This window comes from Triturus cristatus, chromosome 2_2, assembly GCF_964204655.1.
Source record: "Triturus cristatus chromosome 2_2, aTriCri1.1, whole genome shotgun sequence".
In the NCBI taxonomy this organism is placed as follows: domain Eukaryota; kingdom Metazoa; phylum Chordata; class Amphibia; order Caudata; family Salamandridae; genus Triturus; species Triturus cristatus.
In genome coordinates this window covers 825,667,312-825,685,731 of record NC_140582.1, presented here as the reverse complement: position 1 = coordinate 825,685,731, position 18,420 = coordinate 825,667,312, and the positions used below count along the sequence as shown (strand labels likewise).

At 41.6% G+C, this 18,420-nt stretch overlaps 1 protein-coding gene across 1 annotated transcript in view; it reads right to left on the bottom strand.

The window, feature by feature from the left end:
- Positions 1–1,631: 1,631 nt before the first annotated feature.
- Positions 1,632–18,420, bottom strand: part of GABRA2 (gamma-aminobutyric acid type A receptor subunit alpha2) — a 647,485-nt gene continuing 630,696 nt past the window's right edge. The window contains exon 10 of the mRNA XM_085642160.1: positions 1,632–3,811. Coding sequence (XP_085498286.1) covers positions 3,512–3,811 — 300 coding nt within the window. The 3' untranslated portion in view covers positions 1,632–3,511. The remainder of the gene's footprint in view (positions 3,812–18,420) is intronic.

The window sequence follows — 18,420 nt, the reverse complement described above, 5'->3', positions numbered from 1 at the left end:
CAAAACCTTCCTTGGGGCATCCATCTCCTACCCGCACTGTCATCAGCCTCCAAGATGGGATTGCTCATCCTTGACATCTTTTTGGTCACAGATATTTCACAATTTGACAAATTGACAAATTGGACAGGTGTATCCCAAGTAGAAACTCTGTGCACTGGGTATAGTTTGATGCCTCCATAGACATAGAGAAGCCAAGTTTAATTCCTCCGTAGACATTGAGAAGCCTCTAAAATTGTAGGACCTAGATCTCCTTCCAGATAAAAGGGCAATTACATTCCACAGGAATACTGCAGTACCTCCTTCCGTCCTGGTGCAGCAATCAGCAATAATATGATGTTTGCAAGTGGAAAGCAAAGCACTCCACAGGGGAGGAGAGTAGAGGCTTGCATAAATATCCAACTGGTGAGGAATGGGACTTTGGAAAGCATTAGGTGACAAGTCCCAGGACTACACCTTTCCCCCTAATGAAATGATCAATCCTTTTATCCTCTCACTATAGGCTGGACTTCATTTTGGCATTCAAGAATCTAGAAAACTATTCCGACTTCCCCACAGGCCAAACATCCTCCTCGTTTCACATCCTGTATGGTCACACTCCACAAAGGGACTCCCCGCTTGCGCCCCCTGTTGAGACTAGTCCAGTACCTTGTGATTTTTGGTGGTACCCTCCCGAGAACTGGGCCCAGCACCCTTTCTACTTTCCCCTTTTTTATCCTCTCATGGGTACTCAAAAACATCTACTGGTAAATACCTTCCTTGGCACCTTCCCTCTGAGCCTACAATACCTTTCTGTCAAGTTCTGATGTGTTTTTTACTCCCTATACTAGTTACTTCTATCAACATTTGACTCACACATTTCATAGCAATTCTGTACGACATCACAGTCATGGAACTACAATCTCATCGCTACCACTGCAAACAGTGATCAATTTGTCACTAAGATTACTCCTTGTAACTCTCCAATGCAAAGCTACTAATGGTCTGTACAGTGTATATGTTCGCAAATGTTCCAAATATTACTGTTACCACAGAATCCACTATTTTCTTATGTTAATATTTATTATGCTAAAATATCTCAATAAAAATATGTTAAAAAAAATCTAGAGGCCATTCGTAGCCAGGCTGATAACTAAAATAAATCTTTGTCACCCCTTTTCGTTATTTAGACTTCATTCCCTAATGCTTACCATTTAAATGGTATTGTACTCTTTACAACACCTTTCTTTGTAGTTAAAGAAGGCAGCATGTTTTTGATAAATCTAACCATGTTAACATAGATTGGCAGGGATTATTCTACACATTTTAATTAGTTTACCATTAAATTTAAATATTTTATTTGCAAGGCTTTACCAAGAAACACTTGTGTAAGAAATGTGTACAAATGTTTCCTAAATTAATGTAATCTATTGAATGGAATGCAATGGCACCAGTAAACTATCTTTAGAGTAAATGTTGGCTATACTTCGCTAAAACGTAGGAGGACCAATAGAAAAAAAAATCAAAAAGTGCTTTGATTTTGCATTATAGATGCAAAAATGGTTTCAACGGCAGAGTTACCTCAATATGGTGTTAGATTAAATAACTTTGGTTTCTTAAATTTAAATCTCACAAACATATATTGAGTCATACCATTGTACGGTTAGCTTTGAATTCTAAATATTTTTTTTAATTATTTTCCTGGTGGGGAAGATTGTGAAGTCAACTTTACATTTAAGCAAAATAATCATTACTTACTAAACAGTAAATACTTTCAAAACTGAGCAACATAACAAAGTGGAGGACATTACTTACACAAACTTTGAATCAAACAAACAATCTTATATATTCTGAGACAATTTCCAGTCAGATCATGGTACCTGAGTTTCAAGCTTAAGAGTTCATTTAGAAGTTGCTGGAATATAATTATTTAATAAAAAACTAGCATAATTGCTGTATTTAGGGGTTGGCCAGCAACAATGACAAAAAAACAGCAACAGTGAAATTACGATATGTATATTGCACATCTTTACAAAAGTGTTTCACACAACCCTTTTGCTGCAATAACATTGTAATGTAAAGTGTCACACAAACTATTCACAATACTTCAACACTTTTGATTTGGTAATATGTCTCGTTAGTTGACTATCAGACATTTTTATCAATTTGGTGCAATGCTGGAAAATCTAAGATGGGAGCTATTACTCCTTTTTCTGTTGGATGTTGATAACCAAGAAATAAAGTTATACATTTTGCACCTAATAGGTTATCTCAAATACTGTCAAAGGCCGGAAAATTGATGAAGCTAAACTAGGGTAACGTTTTCAATGTCATAATGTACCCATCAGACGTTATTCACTAATTATTTGTATGCTTTAAACAACATATATTGAAAAGAAATGAACTGACAATAATTAAATACCCTCTTTTGTATCAAATGTAAAAGCTTCCACATGAAGCTATACTCTCGACTATGACACTGAAAATAATACTATGGAGTTCAATGGCATTGAAATTCATTGAATTGCAAGCATATGAATATGACAATAATCGACACAATAAACAGGAAATCAAATATAGATATATTTAGAGGTGTAATGCAGTTTAACAATACAGATGAAATGCTCCATCTCATGGCTTACAATACATGAATGACAGGTCATAAAAGAACCTTAGCTGGCAATATATTGGGCCCAATTCATTTTGGTGTGACTTATTCATCTAGTAGTCCTGGCATTCAGAAATAAGTCAGGGATAATACAATAATCTTTGTGAATCGAGGCCTCGGTCTTTGCTACACATTGTTCAGAATGAGATTCAACAGCATCAGTTCTGTTCTATAAGCAGAAATGGGAAGGAGGGCAAGTAAAAGACCAGGTTTGCATAAGGGTGTGCACCAAAGACAGTTCTAAAAGCATCCTCTCACAATCACATGAACTCACACATAGCTTGAGTTCACCATGGTTTAAAGTGAAGATCTGAACACTTTTTGAAACATTAATTTTTCAGTGTTTGTTTTTAATCTATCCATCTAAATTGAAGCATGAAATAACCTCAATTTGCAGTTAAACAACACTACGACAAGGTGATCTAGTCATACTGTAAAACTTGCAGTGGTAATAGTGCGGCCACAGTTAGATAAAAAAAATGATGTTTAAAGGTTGTCAGTTACCTCTTTCATCAATGCACAATGTTATGTCATAGAAAAATATTCACACTTTAAATAAAAAAGCACACAATTCCGTAACAAAGAAATATGTAGGAATTCCATTTTCACTCCCTTCAATGGAAAGTGGATATCAATCTATGCAGAGTGTCTGTTGAAACCAGTTCACCTTTGCTATCCTAAAATAAATAACCAACTTTCTTTGCTATAGGTTTTATCCACTTCAAGTTCTTTTTTCATTTTCACCACCATGTATTAAAGGTATATATAGAATACAGATAATTTCACAGGTGAGCATTTAGCAGTCCTACAAAGCAATAAACCCAATCCAAGTTTCAAACACTACATCGTCTCAACATACGTCATCATTTACTTTTCCATTTCTTTTCTGGCTGGCTCTCTGTTTAAATATGTAGCCCAGTACACTAAGTTAAAAGTGCCAAATAAGAGGGGAAACACTATTCGAGACATTCTGTCGATTTTACTGACACTATTAAATGTCTTCTTCGTTTCTTGGGGCTTGGCTTCCGGTTTTGGCTTGTTGGGATCTGCGGCAGCACTCTTTGAAATTGTTGGCAGAGCGGAGTCCTTGGTTATATTAGGGGCATAGTTTGCAACAGCTACAGCATATGCGTTGTTTTTCTTAATGATAGATGCTTTTTCCTTTTTCTAGAAAAAAAGAAAGTATTAATGAAGTCAAGAATGATCTTCTGTAGGTAATCTGATAACCTTTGAACATTATCTTCGTAGCAAACGTATATGCACGTGTAATTAAACATATTCCTTATTGTGAGTAAAACTTTGATAATTGAGTAAAGGAAAGGGTCGCAGTGTCTCGCAGTTAGCCCAAAATAGCATCTGTCCACTTTCCTCGAAAATCCTCTATTTTCAATAGAGTTCTGAAAGACGACATAGATTTCTTGATAAAGATAGAATTGCATATTATTTTCCAGCAACTATAAATGCAGAGAGACAGTGAAAGAGAGAGACAGAGAGAAAGAAAGCGAGAGGAGGACAGGCAGTAATAGAGGAAGAAGAGTGTAGGAGAGGAGAAAGTTCAGGTTTCATCATTGTTTGCCTACTGTTGATCGAGCATTTCATTTGTAATTTATAATGCACCATCTACATAATACGTTTAATCCATCACTTTCACAGTTGTCATAACATTAATTGAATAAAGGGGGTCATTTTAAGATGCGAAGGGCATGCACAGCGGGTGAGCTGGTGATGCACCAAGGGCAAGTCCATATGTGCCCGTCTTCCCCTCGGATGTGGATGCAGTTAAAACCCCTTACCTTGCGGTCGCTGCAACACCAACTCGGCAATGAGGCAAGTGCAAGTAAAGTGTTCTTTTTATACTTTTAAATTTGGCTTTCCTTATCTTGTCATCTGTTCAACTAATTCCCCAGCTACCCTGCCCCGTTCCACTGCTGTTACCTGTGCAGGTCACATCTGCCAACCTGTAACCAACATAATATGTAAGTGCCATGTTGTGGTTCCCAATTTGCAAAATCAAGTTAAAGGGACTAATACAGACCGCAGAAGTGTGCAGATTTGACACTTTCCCAGGTTTAAATCACTTTGTGAATCTGGGGTTGCATCAAATACTGTGGGTAAGGCATAGGAAAACACACCCAAACTCCCATGGAACACCTACTGGGCGCAAAGTAAGGTGACACACTGATTTACGCTTTGCCGCCTTACTCATGATTTATAAAGCCACTGAAAGCCATGCAGGGTGGCCTTGCATGGCTTCATAAATCTTTGAGGAGAGCCCTGAGTCATGCATATACCACTTTATGTAGTGCAAAAGTGGCATAAGGCTCTCATAAATAAGCCCCTTTGAGCATATTGCTAAATTCATTTCAGATCATAAATTGAATGTATTCTTCCTTCCATATATATATATATATATATATTATCTGCTGGCGGTCGCCGGTAGATAGTTATAGTTAGGATCGTGTTTCCATAGGAAATCCGCAACATTCTATTTGGAATAACTTTGGCGCCGATTTACGAATCCTCGCGAATTTTCAAAATAGGTGGGGCGCTCCGGTCCGCTCCTTCCCTGAAAGACTCGGGGGGATTCGTCAAGCGGGGGCTGAGAAAAAGGTGGGGTCCCAAAACACGTTTTCCCCATGCATTTTTACATAGGACCTTTGGTCCAAGCTACAGCCCGAACGGCTGAACAGAATTACTTGAAATTTGGCAGAGAGGTTGTCCTCAGGTCAGGGATGTGCCTTTTGCAGGTCTGGTGTAAATCTGTTCAGTATTTCCTGAGAAAATAGCATTTAAAAGCATATATATATCTGTAAGCGCGCTCCGTGCGCGCACGGTAAAACTTACCGTACGCGCACGCTGCCGTGCGCGAGCGCGATTCTGATTGGTTGTTAGATCTTAGTAAACATTCGAATCGGTCAAAACCAGGAAGTGTCGCCGCCATTTTGTCTCTCGCAGTCTGAGGGGGTGAAAAACAAAGCTGGAGAACGTGAAAAGGGGGCAGGGTGGACAATTCCTGACCCCCTAGCCTTTGTCAGGGGGTCCCAGAAGGACCCCCAAGGGCCAAAATTGCTTTTAATTTTGTTTCGAAAAATCGCGGAGAGCGCGTAGCGTGCGCGTACGGTAGAAAAGGAAAAATTCCTCGAACTGCGTAACGTGGGCGTGCGGTGCGCGAAGCGCACTGCGCGCCCACAGGGCGCGCACGGAGTGCGAAGCGCACCGCGCGTGTACGGTACGCGCACGGTGAAAAACCTTAAAAAAATATATAAAAACATAACTTAGCATTTAAAAAACCGTACAAATTCACTGAAAAAAACATAGGTTTCACACACGTTATAGTTAGGAATTAGCATTTAAAAAACCTTGCAAATTCACTTAAAAAACCATAGGTTTCACACATGTTATAGTTAGCTGGACATTTCACTCGTGAAAAACCATTGAAATTCCCCCGTTATAGTTAGTGCAGGCAACTATAACTCACGCGACCGCAATCCTTTGCTGATGATGTCAGATATTACATCACTGATGACATATGTGTCTTTCTGACAAAAAAAATATTTGTGATATATGTATAGCTAAAAATTAATGGAAGAAGACATGGGTAAATAAGTGTCTAAATACAGTGATGTAATATCTGACGTCATCAGCAGAGGATTGCGGTCGCGTGAGTTATAGTTGCCTGCACTAACTATAATGGGGGAATTTCAATGGTTTTTCACGAGTGAAATGTCCAGCTAACTATAACATGTGTGAAACCTATGGTTTTTTAAGTGAATTTGCAAGGTTTTCTAAATGCTAATTCCTAACTATAACGTGTGGTGTGTGAAACCTATGTCTTTTTCAGTGAATATATATATATATATATATATATATATATATATATATATTACCTACTGGCGGTCGCCAGTAGGTAGTTATAGTTCGGACCGTGTTTCCATAGGAAATCTCAAAATTCTATTTTGAATAACTTTGGCGCCGGTTGACGAATCCTCGCAAAATTTTCAAAACTAATGGGGCGCTCCGCTCAGCTCCTACCCTGAAAGTCTCGGGGTGATTCGTCAAGCGGGGGCTGAGAAAAAGGGGGGTCCCAAAACACGTTTTCCCCATGGATTTTTCCATAGGGACTTTAGTCGCAGCTACAGCCCGGACGGCTGAACAGAATTATGTGAAATTTGGCAGAGAGGTAGCCATATGGTCCATGAAGTGTAAATCTGTTCAGTATTTCCAGAGAAAATAGCCTTTAAATCAATATATATATCTATACGCGCGCAGCGTGCGCGCACTGAGCAAGCCCTGTGCGCGCACCCTGCCGTGCGCGAGCGCACTTCTGATTAGTTGTTAGATGTCAGTAAACATTCGAATCGGTGGAAATCAGGAAGCGGCGGCCGCCATTTTGTCTCTCGCAGTCTGAGGCAGTAAAAAACAAAGGGGGAGAACGTGTAAAGGGGACAGAGTGGGGAGATATTGACCCACTAGGCATTGTCAGGGGGTCACAGTAGGACCTTGTAGGGCAAAAAAAAAGAATTATATATTTTTTTAAAATATCGCCGAGTGCGCGCACCCAGCGCACACCCGAAAAAAACTTTAAGAAAAAAATTCACAGTAAAGTGTTTAGATATTAGGTGGCTCTAAAAAGAGCCCTTGTGTTCATTGAGTGCTTTTTTTGGTAGTACCTACAAGTAAGTACCGATGCAGAGTCTTAAGTTCAAGAGGAAGACTCTGTTGCCTACATCAGTGAAGTGTACACCATCTCCTCTATAAATGTCTTGCATGTTGTAACGCAAGTTGTTGTGGTATATAGAACCCATACCATAGTCTCTGAGGAAAGCAAAAATAGATTTGTTGACGTGCTTCCTTGCTTTGTCAATCTGCGGACAATGTTGGTTGGACCAGTTCCACTTTTGCCTTTGGCATATATTAGAATATACAAAGGCAGTTTGTGGAAAAAGTGACATCAATTGCACAAAGGTGTCCTTAACAAGCATTTCCAGACCTACCCCAGTTAAAGTGCCTAGGTCATTTCCACCACAGTGCACAATAATAAGGTTAGGCTGTGGGAGATGTAGAAAGGTTTTCACCAAAGGCATTAATTGGTGCCACTTTAACCCTCTCTGACCAATCCATTTAATGTCTACATTTGGCAAAGCAAGGTCTCTCACCATACCTCTTTTTACTGCATACTTTTCACTCCAGAAGACATAGCTGTGACCTACAATCCACACTGTGAACATCTTCTAAGGAGATCTGGATGCACTCAGGATGTGTCTTTCAGCAGAATGGCAATATGAAAAGAAAGACAGTTGAAAAATGGAGGCATACATATTTTTTTTTAACAAAAAGAACTGATTGGCTGATTCAAACTATTTTAAAGTTAAAACTAGGCTGTCTGTATACATTTTTAGAAGCATGTTTTGTATTGGTTATGAAAAATGTATCGCCACTGAACATTACTTTGGATTTGCTGAGAGGTTTGACAGGTCAAGCACTCTTGCTCTTTGGATTTGAAACATTGTGTGCTGAACTTTTGACCTCTCTGCACACACCAGTGTTCCATGACCTGTTGCTATGGCAGCAAGCAGAAGTCATGTTGGGGGATGGGTTCAGTTGGAAAAGGGTTGAAAATGACAACCAATAAAAAAGTGTGATTCCATTTGAAAAAATGTGGGAAGAAATGTGATTTGGAGTTAACATGTATATGTGTGAAAAAAGAGAGGGAAACTGTGCCATTAACTGGTTCTGCTGAGAGGAGAGAGGTGTTCAGCTCAGAGATTCTGGTCTGATAAACTGCTGTGTGACTGCCACATTTCTTTCACAACTAACTAATTTTAAAGGTGAGTTATGAGTTTGAGAGGGGGTGTTTGTGGTTAATTTAGATATAAATAAAAGAATTGTGATTATTTGTTTAAAGTTGTGATTTACATTTTGTGTTTTGGGAGATATTTAACTGTCTTGAATATGTAAAAAATTATGGAGTATGTTTTCACCATAAGTTAGGGTGTACTGGTAACAAAGAGGAATAATATTTTGTGCCTACTATCAAACCATGAGTCTGTGTGCAGAGAGGAATTGTTGACAGAGATTTAATTTGTGTTGCTGTTGAAAAGTAAGACTTGCACTTGAAAGAAAAGGAAAGCTTCTTTTTAACTGTGATGGTTAGGATTTAGCAGAAATCACTTTGAAAGAAATGAGAGGCAAATGCCAACACATTTGAAATTAGCATGGTAGATTTTCGTTCTACATTAAAAGTTGTGAATTACATTTTATGTTGTGGAAGATATGTATCTGTCTTGAACATGTTAGATATTTTGGAGTATGTCTTCCCCAGAATCAAAGGTGTGCTGGTACTATACAAGTCTCTCTTGTACCAGAGAATACACAGTCTCCAGAAACGCACTCTTGGCACACACGCAGCAGCTTCTCCAACACTCCCATGTGTAGTACTCAGCTCTGTGTGATGTTTCAGGTAGCAGTGTGTAACGCAAACACATAAAAACATCATCAAGGCTCATTTTCTTTGCTCTAGTCTAATCACTCACCCTGTAACACATGGTCATGGTCTCAAGGAGCTGTTAGGACATGTGCTGTTTTCTGCCTCTCTAAATGATAAGGAAAATGTGTCAGGCTGTAACAGTAATTTGGTACTATCCAGGAACACTGTTTTGTGCCTAAAATCACAGCATGAGTCTGTGTGCACAGAGGAATTGTGGGCAGAGATTTAATTTGTGAAGTTGTTGTTCTGAAAGAATTGCAGTCCCAGAAAAGGGGCAGCCTGTGTTATGTGCCTAAAATGACGGCATGAGTCTGTGTGCGTACAGGAATTGTGGGCAGAGATTTAATTAGTGAAGTTGTTGTTCAGTAAGAATTGCAGTCCCAGGAAAGGGGCAGCCTGTGTTATGTGCCTAAAATCACGGCATGAGTCTGTGTGCGTACAGGAATTGTGGGCAGAGATTTAATTTGTGAAGTTGTTGTTCTGTAAGAATTGCAGTCCCAGAAAAGGGGCAGCCTGTTTTCTAAACTCAAATTATCCCTTAGCACACATGCATTGTTACATACATCCCTGCAGTCTTCATGCAGTTCTGGAAGTCTCCTTGCTCATCTCTCTTGCACCAGAGAATACACAGTCTCCAGAAACACACTCTTGGCACACACGCAGCAGCTTCTCCAACACTCCCATGCGTAGTACTCAGCTCTGTGTGATGTTTCAGATAGCAGTGTGTAACGCAAACACATAAAAACATCATCAAGGCCTCATTTTCTTTGCTCTAGTCTAATCACTCACCCTGTAACACATGGTCATGGTCTCAAGGAGCTGTTAGGACATGTGCTGTTTTCTGCCTCTCTAAATGATAAGGAAAATGTGTCAGGCTGTAACAGTAATTTGGTACTATCCAGGAACACTGTTTTGTGCCTAAGTCACAGCATGAGTCTGTGTGCGCAGAGGAATTGTGGGCAGAGATTTAATTTGTGAAGTTGTTGTTCTGAAAGAATTGCAGTCCCAGGAAAGGGGCAGCCTGTGTTATGTGCCTAAAATGACGGCATGAGTCTGTGTGCGCACAGGAATTGTGGGCAGAGATTTAATTAGTGAAGTTGTTGTTCAGTAAGAATTGCAGTCCCAGGAAAGGGGCAGCCTGTGTTATGTGCCTAAAATCACGGCATGAGTCTGTGTGCGCACAGGAATTGTGGGCAGAGATTTAATTTGTGAAGTTGTTGTTCTGTAAGAATTGCAGTCCCAGGAAAGGGGCAGCCTGTTTTCTAAACTCAAATTATCCCTTAGCACACATGCACTGTTACATACATCCCTGCAGTCTTCATGCAGTTCTGGAAGTCTCCTTGCTCATCTCTCTTGCACCAGAGAATACACAGTCTCCCGAAACACACTCTTGGCACACATGCAGCAGCTTCTCCAACACTCCCATGCGTAGTACTCAGCTCTGTGTGATGTTTCAGATAGCAGTGTGTAACGCAAACACTTAAAAACATCATCAAGGCCTCATTTTCTTTGCTCTAGTCTAATCACTCACCCTGTAACACATGGTCATGGTCTCAAGGAGCTGTTAGGACATGTGCTGTTTTCTGCCTCTCTAAATGATAAGGAAAATTGTCAGGCTGTAACAGTAATTTGGTACTATCCAGGAACACTGTTTTGTGCCTAAAATCACAGCATGAGTCTGTGTGCGCAGAGGAATTGTGGGCAGAGATTTAATTTGTGAAGTTGTTGTTCTGAAAGAATTGCAGTTCCAAGAAAGGGGCAGCCTGTGTTATGTGCCTAAAATGACGGCATGAGTCTGTGTGCGCACAGGAATTGTGGGCAGAGCTTTAATTAGTGAAGTTGTTGTTCAGTAAGAATTGCAGTCCCAGGAAAGGGGCAGCCTGTGTTATGTGCCTAAAATCACGGCATGAGTCTGTGTGCGCACAGGAATTGTGGGCAGAGATTTAATTTGTGAAGTTGTTGTTCTGTAAGAATTGCAGTCCCAGGAAAGGGGCAGCCTGTTTTCTAAACTCAAATTATCCCTTAGCACACATGCACTGTTACATACATCCCTGCAGTCTTCATGCAGTTCTGGAAGTCTCCTTGCTCATCTCTCTTGCACCAGAGAATACACAGTCTCCAGAAACACACTCTTGGCACACACGCAGCAGCTTCTCCAACACTCCCATGCGTAGTACTCAGCTCTGTGTGATGTTTCAGATAGCAGTGTGTAACGCAAACACATAAAAACATCATCAAGGCCTCATTTTCTTTGCTCTAGTCTAATCACTCACCCTGTAACACATGGTCATGGTCTCAAGGAGCTGTTAGGACATGTGCTGTTTTCTGCCTCTCTAAATGATAAGGAAAATGTGTCAGGCTGTAACAGTAATTTGGTACTATCCAGGAACACTGTTTTGTGCCTAAAATCACAGCATGAGTCTGTGTGCGCAGAGGAATTGTGGGCAGAGATTTAATTTGTGAAGTTGTTGTTCTGAAAGAATTGCAGTTCCAAGAAAGGGGCAGCCTGTGTTATGTGCCTAAAATGACGGCATGAGTCTGTGTGCGCACAGGAATTGTGGGCAGAGCTTTAATTAGTGAAGTTGTTGTTCAGTAAGAATTGCAGTCCCAGGAAAGGGGCAGCCTGTGTTATGTGCCTAAAATCACGGCATGAGTCTGTGTGCGCACAGGAATTGTGGGCAGAGATTTAATTTGTGAAGTTGTTGTTCTGTAAGAATTGCAGTCCCAGGAAAGGGGCAGCCTGTTTTCTAAACTCAAATTATCCCTTAGCACACATGCACTGTTACATACATCCCTGCAGTCTTCATGCAGTTCTGGAAGTCTCCTTGCTCATCTCTCTTGCACCAGAGAATACACAGTCTCCAGAAACACACTCTTGGCACACACGCAGCAGCTTCTCCAACACTCCCATGCGTAGTACTCAGCTCTGTGTGATGTTTCAGATAGCAGTGTGTAACGCAAACACATAAAAACATCATCAAGGCCTCATTTTCTTTGCTCTAGTCTAATCACTCACCCTGTAACACATGGTCATGGTCTCAAGGAGCTGTTAGGACATGTGCTGTTTTCTGCCTCTCTAAATGATAAGGAAAATGTGTCAGGCTGTAACAGTAATTTGGTACTATCCAGGAACACTGTTTTGTGCCTAAAATCACAGCATGAGTCTGTGTGCGCAGAGGAATTGTGGGCAGAGATTTAATTTGTGAAGTTGTTGTTCTGAAAGAATTGCAGTCCCAGGAAAGGGGCAGCCTGTGTTATGTGCCTAAAATGACGGCATGAGTCTGTGTGCGCACAGGAATTGTGGGCAGAGATTTAATTAGTGAAGTTGTTGTTCAGTAAGAATTGCAGTCCCAGGAAAGGGGCATCCTGTGTTATGTTTCTAAAATCACAGCATGAGTCTGTGTGCGCACAGGAATTGTGGGCAGAGATTTAATTTGTGAAGTTGTTGTTCTGTAAGAATTGCAGTCCCAGGAAAGGGGCAGCCTTTTTTCTAAACTCAAATTATCCCTTAGCACACATGCACTGTTACATACATCCCTGCAGTCTTCATGCAGTTCTGGAAGTCTCCTTGCTCATCTCTCTTGCACCAGAGAATACACAGTCTCCAGAAACACACTCTTGGCACACACGCAGCAGCTTATCCAACACTCCCATGCGTAGTACTCAGCTCTGTGTGATGTTTCAGATAGCAGTGTGTAACGCAAACACATAAAAACATCATCAAGGCCTCATTTTCTTTGCTCTAGTCTAATCACTCACCCTGTAACACATGGTCATGGTCTCAAGGAGCTGTTAGGACATGTGCTGTTTTCTGCCTCTCTAAATGGTAAGGAAAATGTGTCAGGCTGTAACAGTAATTTGGAACTATCCAGGAACACTGTTTTGTGCCTAAATCACAGCACGTGTCTGTGTGCGCAGAGGAATTGTGGGCAGAGATTTAATTTGTGAAGTTGTTGTTCTGAAAGAATTGCAGTCCCAGGAAAGGGGCAGCCTGTGTTATGTGCCTAAAATGACGGCATGAGTCTGTGTGCGCACAGGAATTGTGGGCAGAGATTTAATTAGTGAAGTTGTTGTTCAGTAAGAATTGCAGTCCCAGGAAAGGGGCAGCCTGTTTTCTAAACTCAAATTATCCCTTAGCACACATGCACTGTTACATACATCCCTGCAGTCTTCATGCAGTTCTGGAAGTCTCTTTGCTCATCTCTCTTGCACCAGAGAATACAAAGTCTCCAGGAACACACTCTTGGCACACACGCAGCAGCTTCTCCAACACTCCCATGCGTAGTACTCAGCTCTGTGTGATGTTTCAGATAGCAGTGTGTAACGCAAACACATAAAAACATCATCAAGGCCTCATTTTCTTTGCTCTAGTCTAATCACTCACCCTGTAACACATGGTCATGGTCTCAAGGAGCTGTTAGGACATGTGCTGTTTTCTGCCTCTCTAAATGATAAGGAAAATGTGTCAGGCTGTAACAGTAATTTGGTACTATCCAGGAACACTGTTTTGTGCCTAAAATCACAGCATGAGTCTGTGTGCGCAGAGGAATTGTGGGCAGAGATTTAATTTGTGAAGTTGTTGTTCTGAAAGAATTGCAGTCCCAGGAAAGGGGCAGCCTGTGTTATGTGCCTAAAATGACGGCATGAGTCTGTGTGCGCACAGGAATTGTGGGCAGAGATTTAATTAGTGAAGTTGTTGTTCAGTAAGAATTGCAGTCCCAGGAAAGGGGCAGCCTGTGTTATGTTTCTAAAATCACGGCATGAGTCTGTGTGCGCACAGGAATTGTGGGCAGAGATTTAATTTGTGAAGTTGTTGTTCTGTAAGAATTGCAGTCCCAGGAAAGGGGCAGCCTGTTTTCTAAACTCAAATTATCCCTTAGCACACATGCACTGTTACATACATCCCTGCAGTCTTCATGCAGTTCTGGAAGTCTCCTTGCTCATCTCTCTTGCACCAGAGAATACACAGTCTCCAGAAACACACTCTTGGCACACACGCAGCAGCTTCTCCAACACTCCCATGCGTAGTACTCAGCTCTGTGTGATGTTTCAGATAGCAGTGTGTAACGCAAACACATAAAAACATCATCAAGGCCTCATTTTCTTTGCTCTAGTCTAATCACTCACCCTGTAACACATGGTCATGGTCTCAAGGAGCTGTTAGGACATGTGCTGTTTTCTGCCTCTCTAAATGATAAGGAAAATGTGTCAGGCTGTAACAGTAATTTGGTACTATCCAGGAACACTGTTTTGTGCCTAAATCACAGCATGAGTCTGTGTGCGCAGAGGAATTGTGGGCAGAGATTTAATTTGTGAAGTTGTTGTTCTGAAAGAATTGCAGTCCCAGGAAAGGGGCAGCCTGTGTTATGTGCCTAAAATGACGGCATGAGTCTGTGTGCGCACAGGAATTGTGGGCAGAGATTTAATTAGTGAAGTTGTTGTTCAGTAAGAATTGCAGTCCCAGGAAAGGGGCAGCCTGTGTTATGTGCCTAAAATCACGGCATGAGTCTGTGTGCGCACAGGAATTGTGGGCAGAGATTTAATTTGTGAAGTTGTTGTTCTGTAAGAATTGCAGTCCCAGGAAAGGGGCAGCCTGTTTTCTAAACTCAAATTATCCCTTAGCACACATGCACTGTTACATACATCCCTGCAGTCTTCATGCAGTTCTGGAAGTCTCTTTGCTCATCTCTCTTGCACCAGAGAATACACAGTCTCCAGGAACACACTCTTGGCACACATGCAGCAGCTTCTCCAACACTCCCATGCGTAGTACTCAGCTCTGTGTGATGTTTCAGATAGCAGTGTGTAACGCAAACACATAAAAACATCATCAAGGCCTCATTTTCTTTGCTCTAGTCTAATCACTCACCCTGTAACACATGGTCATGGTCTCAAGGAGCTGTTAGGACATGTGCTGTTTTCTGCCTCTCTAAATGATAAGGAAAATTGTCAGGCTGTAACAGTAATTTGGTACTATCCAGGAACACTGTTTTGTGCCTAAAATCACAGCATGAGTCTGTGTGCGCAGAGGAATTGTGGGCAGAGATTTAATTTGTGAAGTTGTTGTTCTGAAAGAATTGCAGTTCCAGGAAAGGGGCAGCCTGTGTTATGTGACTAAAATGACGGCATGAGTCTGTGTGCGCACAGGAATTGTGGGCAGAGATTTAATTAGTGAAGTTGTTGTTCAGTAAGAATTGCAGTCCCAGGAAAGGGGCAGCCTGTGTTATGTGCCTAAAATCACGGCATGAGTCTGTGTGCGCACAGGAATTGTGGGCAGAGATTTAATTTGTGAAGTTGTTGTTCTGTAAGAATTGCAGTCCCAGGAAAGGGGCAGCCTGTTTTCTAAACTCAAATTATCCCTTAGCACACATGCACTGTTACATACATCCCTGCAGTCTTCATGCAGTTCTGGAAGTCTCCTTGCTCATCTCTCTTGCACCAGAGAATACACAGTCTCCAGAAACACACTCTTGGCACACACGCAGCAGCTTCTCCAACACTCCCATGCGTAGTACTCAGCTCTGTGTGATGTTTCAGATAGCAGTGTGTAATGCAAACACATAAAAACATCATCAAGGCCTCATTTTCTTTGCTCTAGTCTAATCACTCACCCTGTAACACATGGTCATGGTCTCAAGGAGCTGTTAGGACATGTGCTGTTTTCTGCCTCTCTAAATGATAAGGAAAATGTGTCAGGCTGTAACAGTAATTTGGTACTATCCAGGAACACTGTTTTGTGCCTAAAATCACAGCATGAGTCTGTGTGCGCAGAGGAATTGTGGGCAGAGATTTAATTTGTGAAGTTGTTGTTCTGAAAGAATTGCAGTCCCAGGAAAGAAGCAGCCTGTGTTATGTGCCTAAAATGACGGCATGAGTCTGTGTGCACACAAGAATTGTGGGCAGAGATTTAATTAGTGAAGTTGTTGTTCAGTAAGAATTGCAGTCCCAGGAAAGGGGCAGCCTGTGTTATGTTTCTAAAATCACGGCATGAGTCTGTATGCGCACAGGAATTGTGGGCAGAGATTTAATTTGTGAAGTTGTTGTTCTGTAAGAATTGCAGTCCCAGGAAAGGGGCAGCCTGTTTTCTAAACTCAAATTATCCCTTAGCACACATGCACTGTTACATACATCCCTGCAGTCTTCATGCAGTTCTGGAAGTCTCCTTGCTCATCTCTCTTGCACCAGAGAATACACAGTCTCCAGAAACACACTCTTGGCACACACGCAGCAGCTTCTCCAACACTCCCATCCGTAGTACTCAGCTCTGTGTGATGTTTCAGATAGCCGTGTGTAACGCAAACACATAAAAACATCATCAAGGCCTCATTTTTTTTGCTCTAGTCTAATCACTCACCCTGTAACACATGGTCATGGTCTCAAGGAGCTGTTAGGACATGTGCTGTTTTCTGCCTCTCTAAATGATAAGGAAAATGTGTCAGGCTGTAACAGTAATTTGGTACTATCCAGGAACACTGTTTTGTGCCTAAATCACAGCATGAGTCTGTGTGCGCAGAGGAATTGTGGGCAGAGATTTAATTTGTGAAGTTGTTGTTCTGAAAGAATTGCAGTCCCAGGAAAGGGGCAGCCTATGTTATGTGCCTAAAATGACGGCATGAGTCTGTGTGCGCACAGGAATTGTGGGCAGAGATTTAATTAGTGAAGTTGTTGTTCAGTAAGAATTGCAGTCCCAGGAAAGGGGCAGCCTGTGTTATGTGCCTAAAATCACGGCATGAGTCTGTGTGCGCACAGGAATTGTGGGCAGAGATTTAATTTGTGAAGTTGTTGTTCTGTAAGAATTGCAGTCCCAGGAAAGGGGCAGCCTGTTTTCTAAACTCAAATTATCCCTTAGCACACATGCACTGTTACATACATCCCTGCAGTCTTCATGCAGTTCTGGAAGTCTCTTTGCTCATCTCTCTTGCACCAGAGAATACACAGTCTCCAGAAACACACTCTTGGCACACATGCAGCAGCTTCTCCAACACTCCCATGCGTAGTACTCAGCTCTGTGTGATGTTTCAGATAGCAGTGTGTAACGCAAACACATAAAAACATCATCAAGGCCTCATTTTCTTTGCTCTAGTCTAATCACTCACCCTGTAACACATGGTCATGGTCTCAAGGGACTGTTAGGACATGTGCTGTTTTCTGCCTCTCTAAATGATAAGGAAAATGTGTCAGGCTGTAACAGTAATTTGGTACTATCCAGGAACACTGTTTTGTGCCTAAAATCACAGCATGAGTCTGTGTGCACAGAGGAATTGTGGGCAGAGATTTAATTTGTGAAGTTGTTGTTCTGAAAGAATTGCAGTCCCAGGAAAGGGGCAGCCTGTGTTATGTGCCTAAAATGACGGCATGAGTCTGTGTGCGCACAGGAATTGTGGGCAGAGATTTAATTAGTGAAGTTGTTGTTCAGTAGGAATTGCAGTCCCAGGAAAGGGGCAGCCTGTGTTATGTGCCTAAAATCACGGCATGAGTCTGTGTGCGCACAGGAATTGTGGGCAGAGATTTAATTTGTGAAGTTGTTGTTCTGTAAGAATTGCAGTCCCAGGAAAGGGGCAGCCTGTTTTCTAAACTCAAATTATCCCTTAGCACACATGCACTGTTACATACATCCCTGCAGTCTTCATGCAGTTCTGGAAGTCTCCTTGCTCATCTCTCTTGTACCAGAGAATACACAGTCTCCAGAAACACACTCTTGGCACACATGCAGCAGCTTCTCCAACACTCCCATGCGTAGTACTCAGCTCTGTGTGATGTTTCAGATAGCAGTGTGTAATGCAAACACATAAAAACATCATCAAGGCCTCATTTTCTTTGCTCTAGTCTAATCACTCACCCTGTAACACATGGTCATGGTCTCAAGGAGCTGTTAGGACATGTGCTGTTTTCTGCCTCTCTAAATGATAAGGAAAATGTGTCAGGCTGTAACAGTAATTTGGTACTATCCAGGAACACTGTTTTATGCCTAAAATCACAGCATGAGTCTGTGTGCGCAGAGGAATTGTGGGCAGAGATTTAATTTGTGAAGTTGTTGTTCTGAAAGAATTGCAGTCCCAGGAAAGGGGCAGCCTGTGTTATGTGCCTAAAATGACGGCATGAGTCTGTGTGCGCACAGGAATTGTGGGCAGAGATTTAATTAGTGAAGTTGTTGTTCAGTAAGAATTGCAGTCCCAGGAAAGGGGCAGCCTGTGTTATGTGCCCAAAATCATGGCATGAGTCTGTGTGCGCACAGGAATTGTGGGCAGAGATTTAATTTGTGAAGTTGTTGTTCTGTAAGAATTGCAGT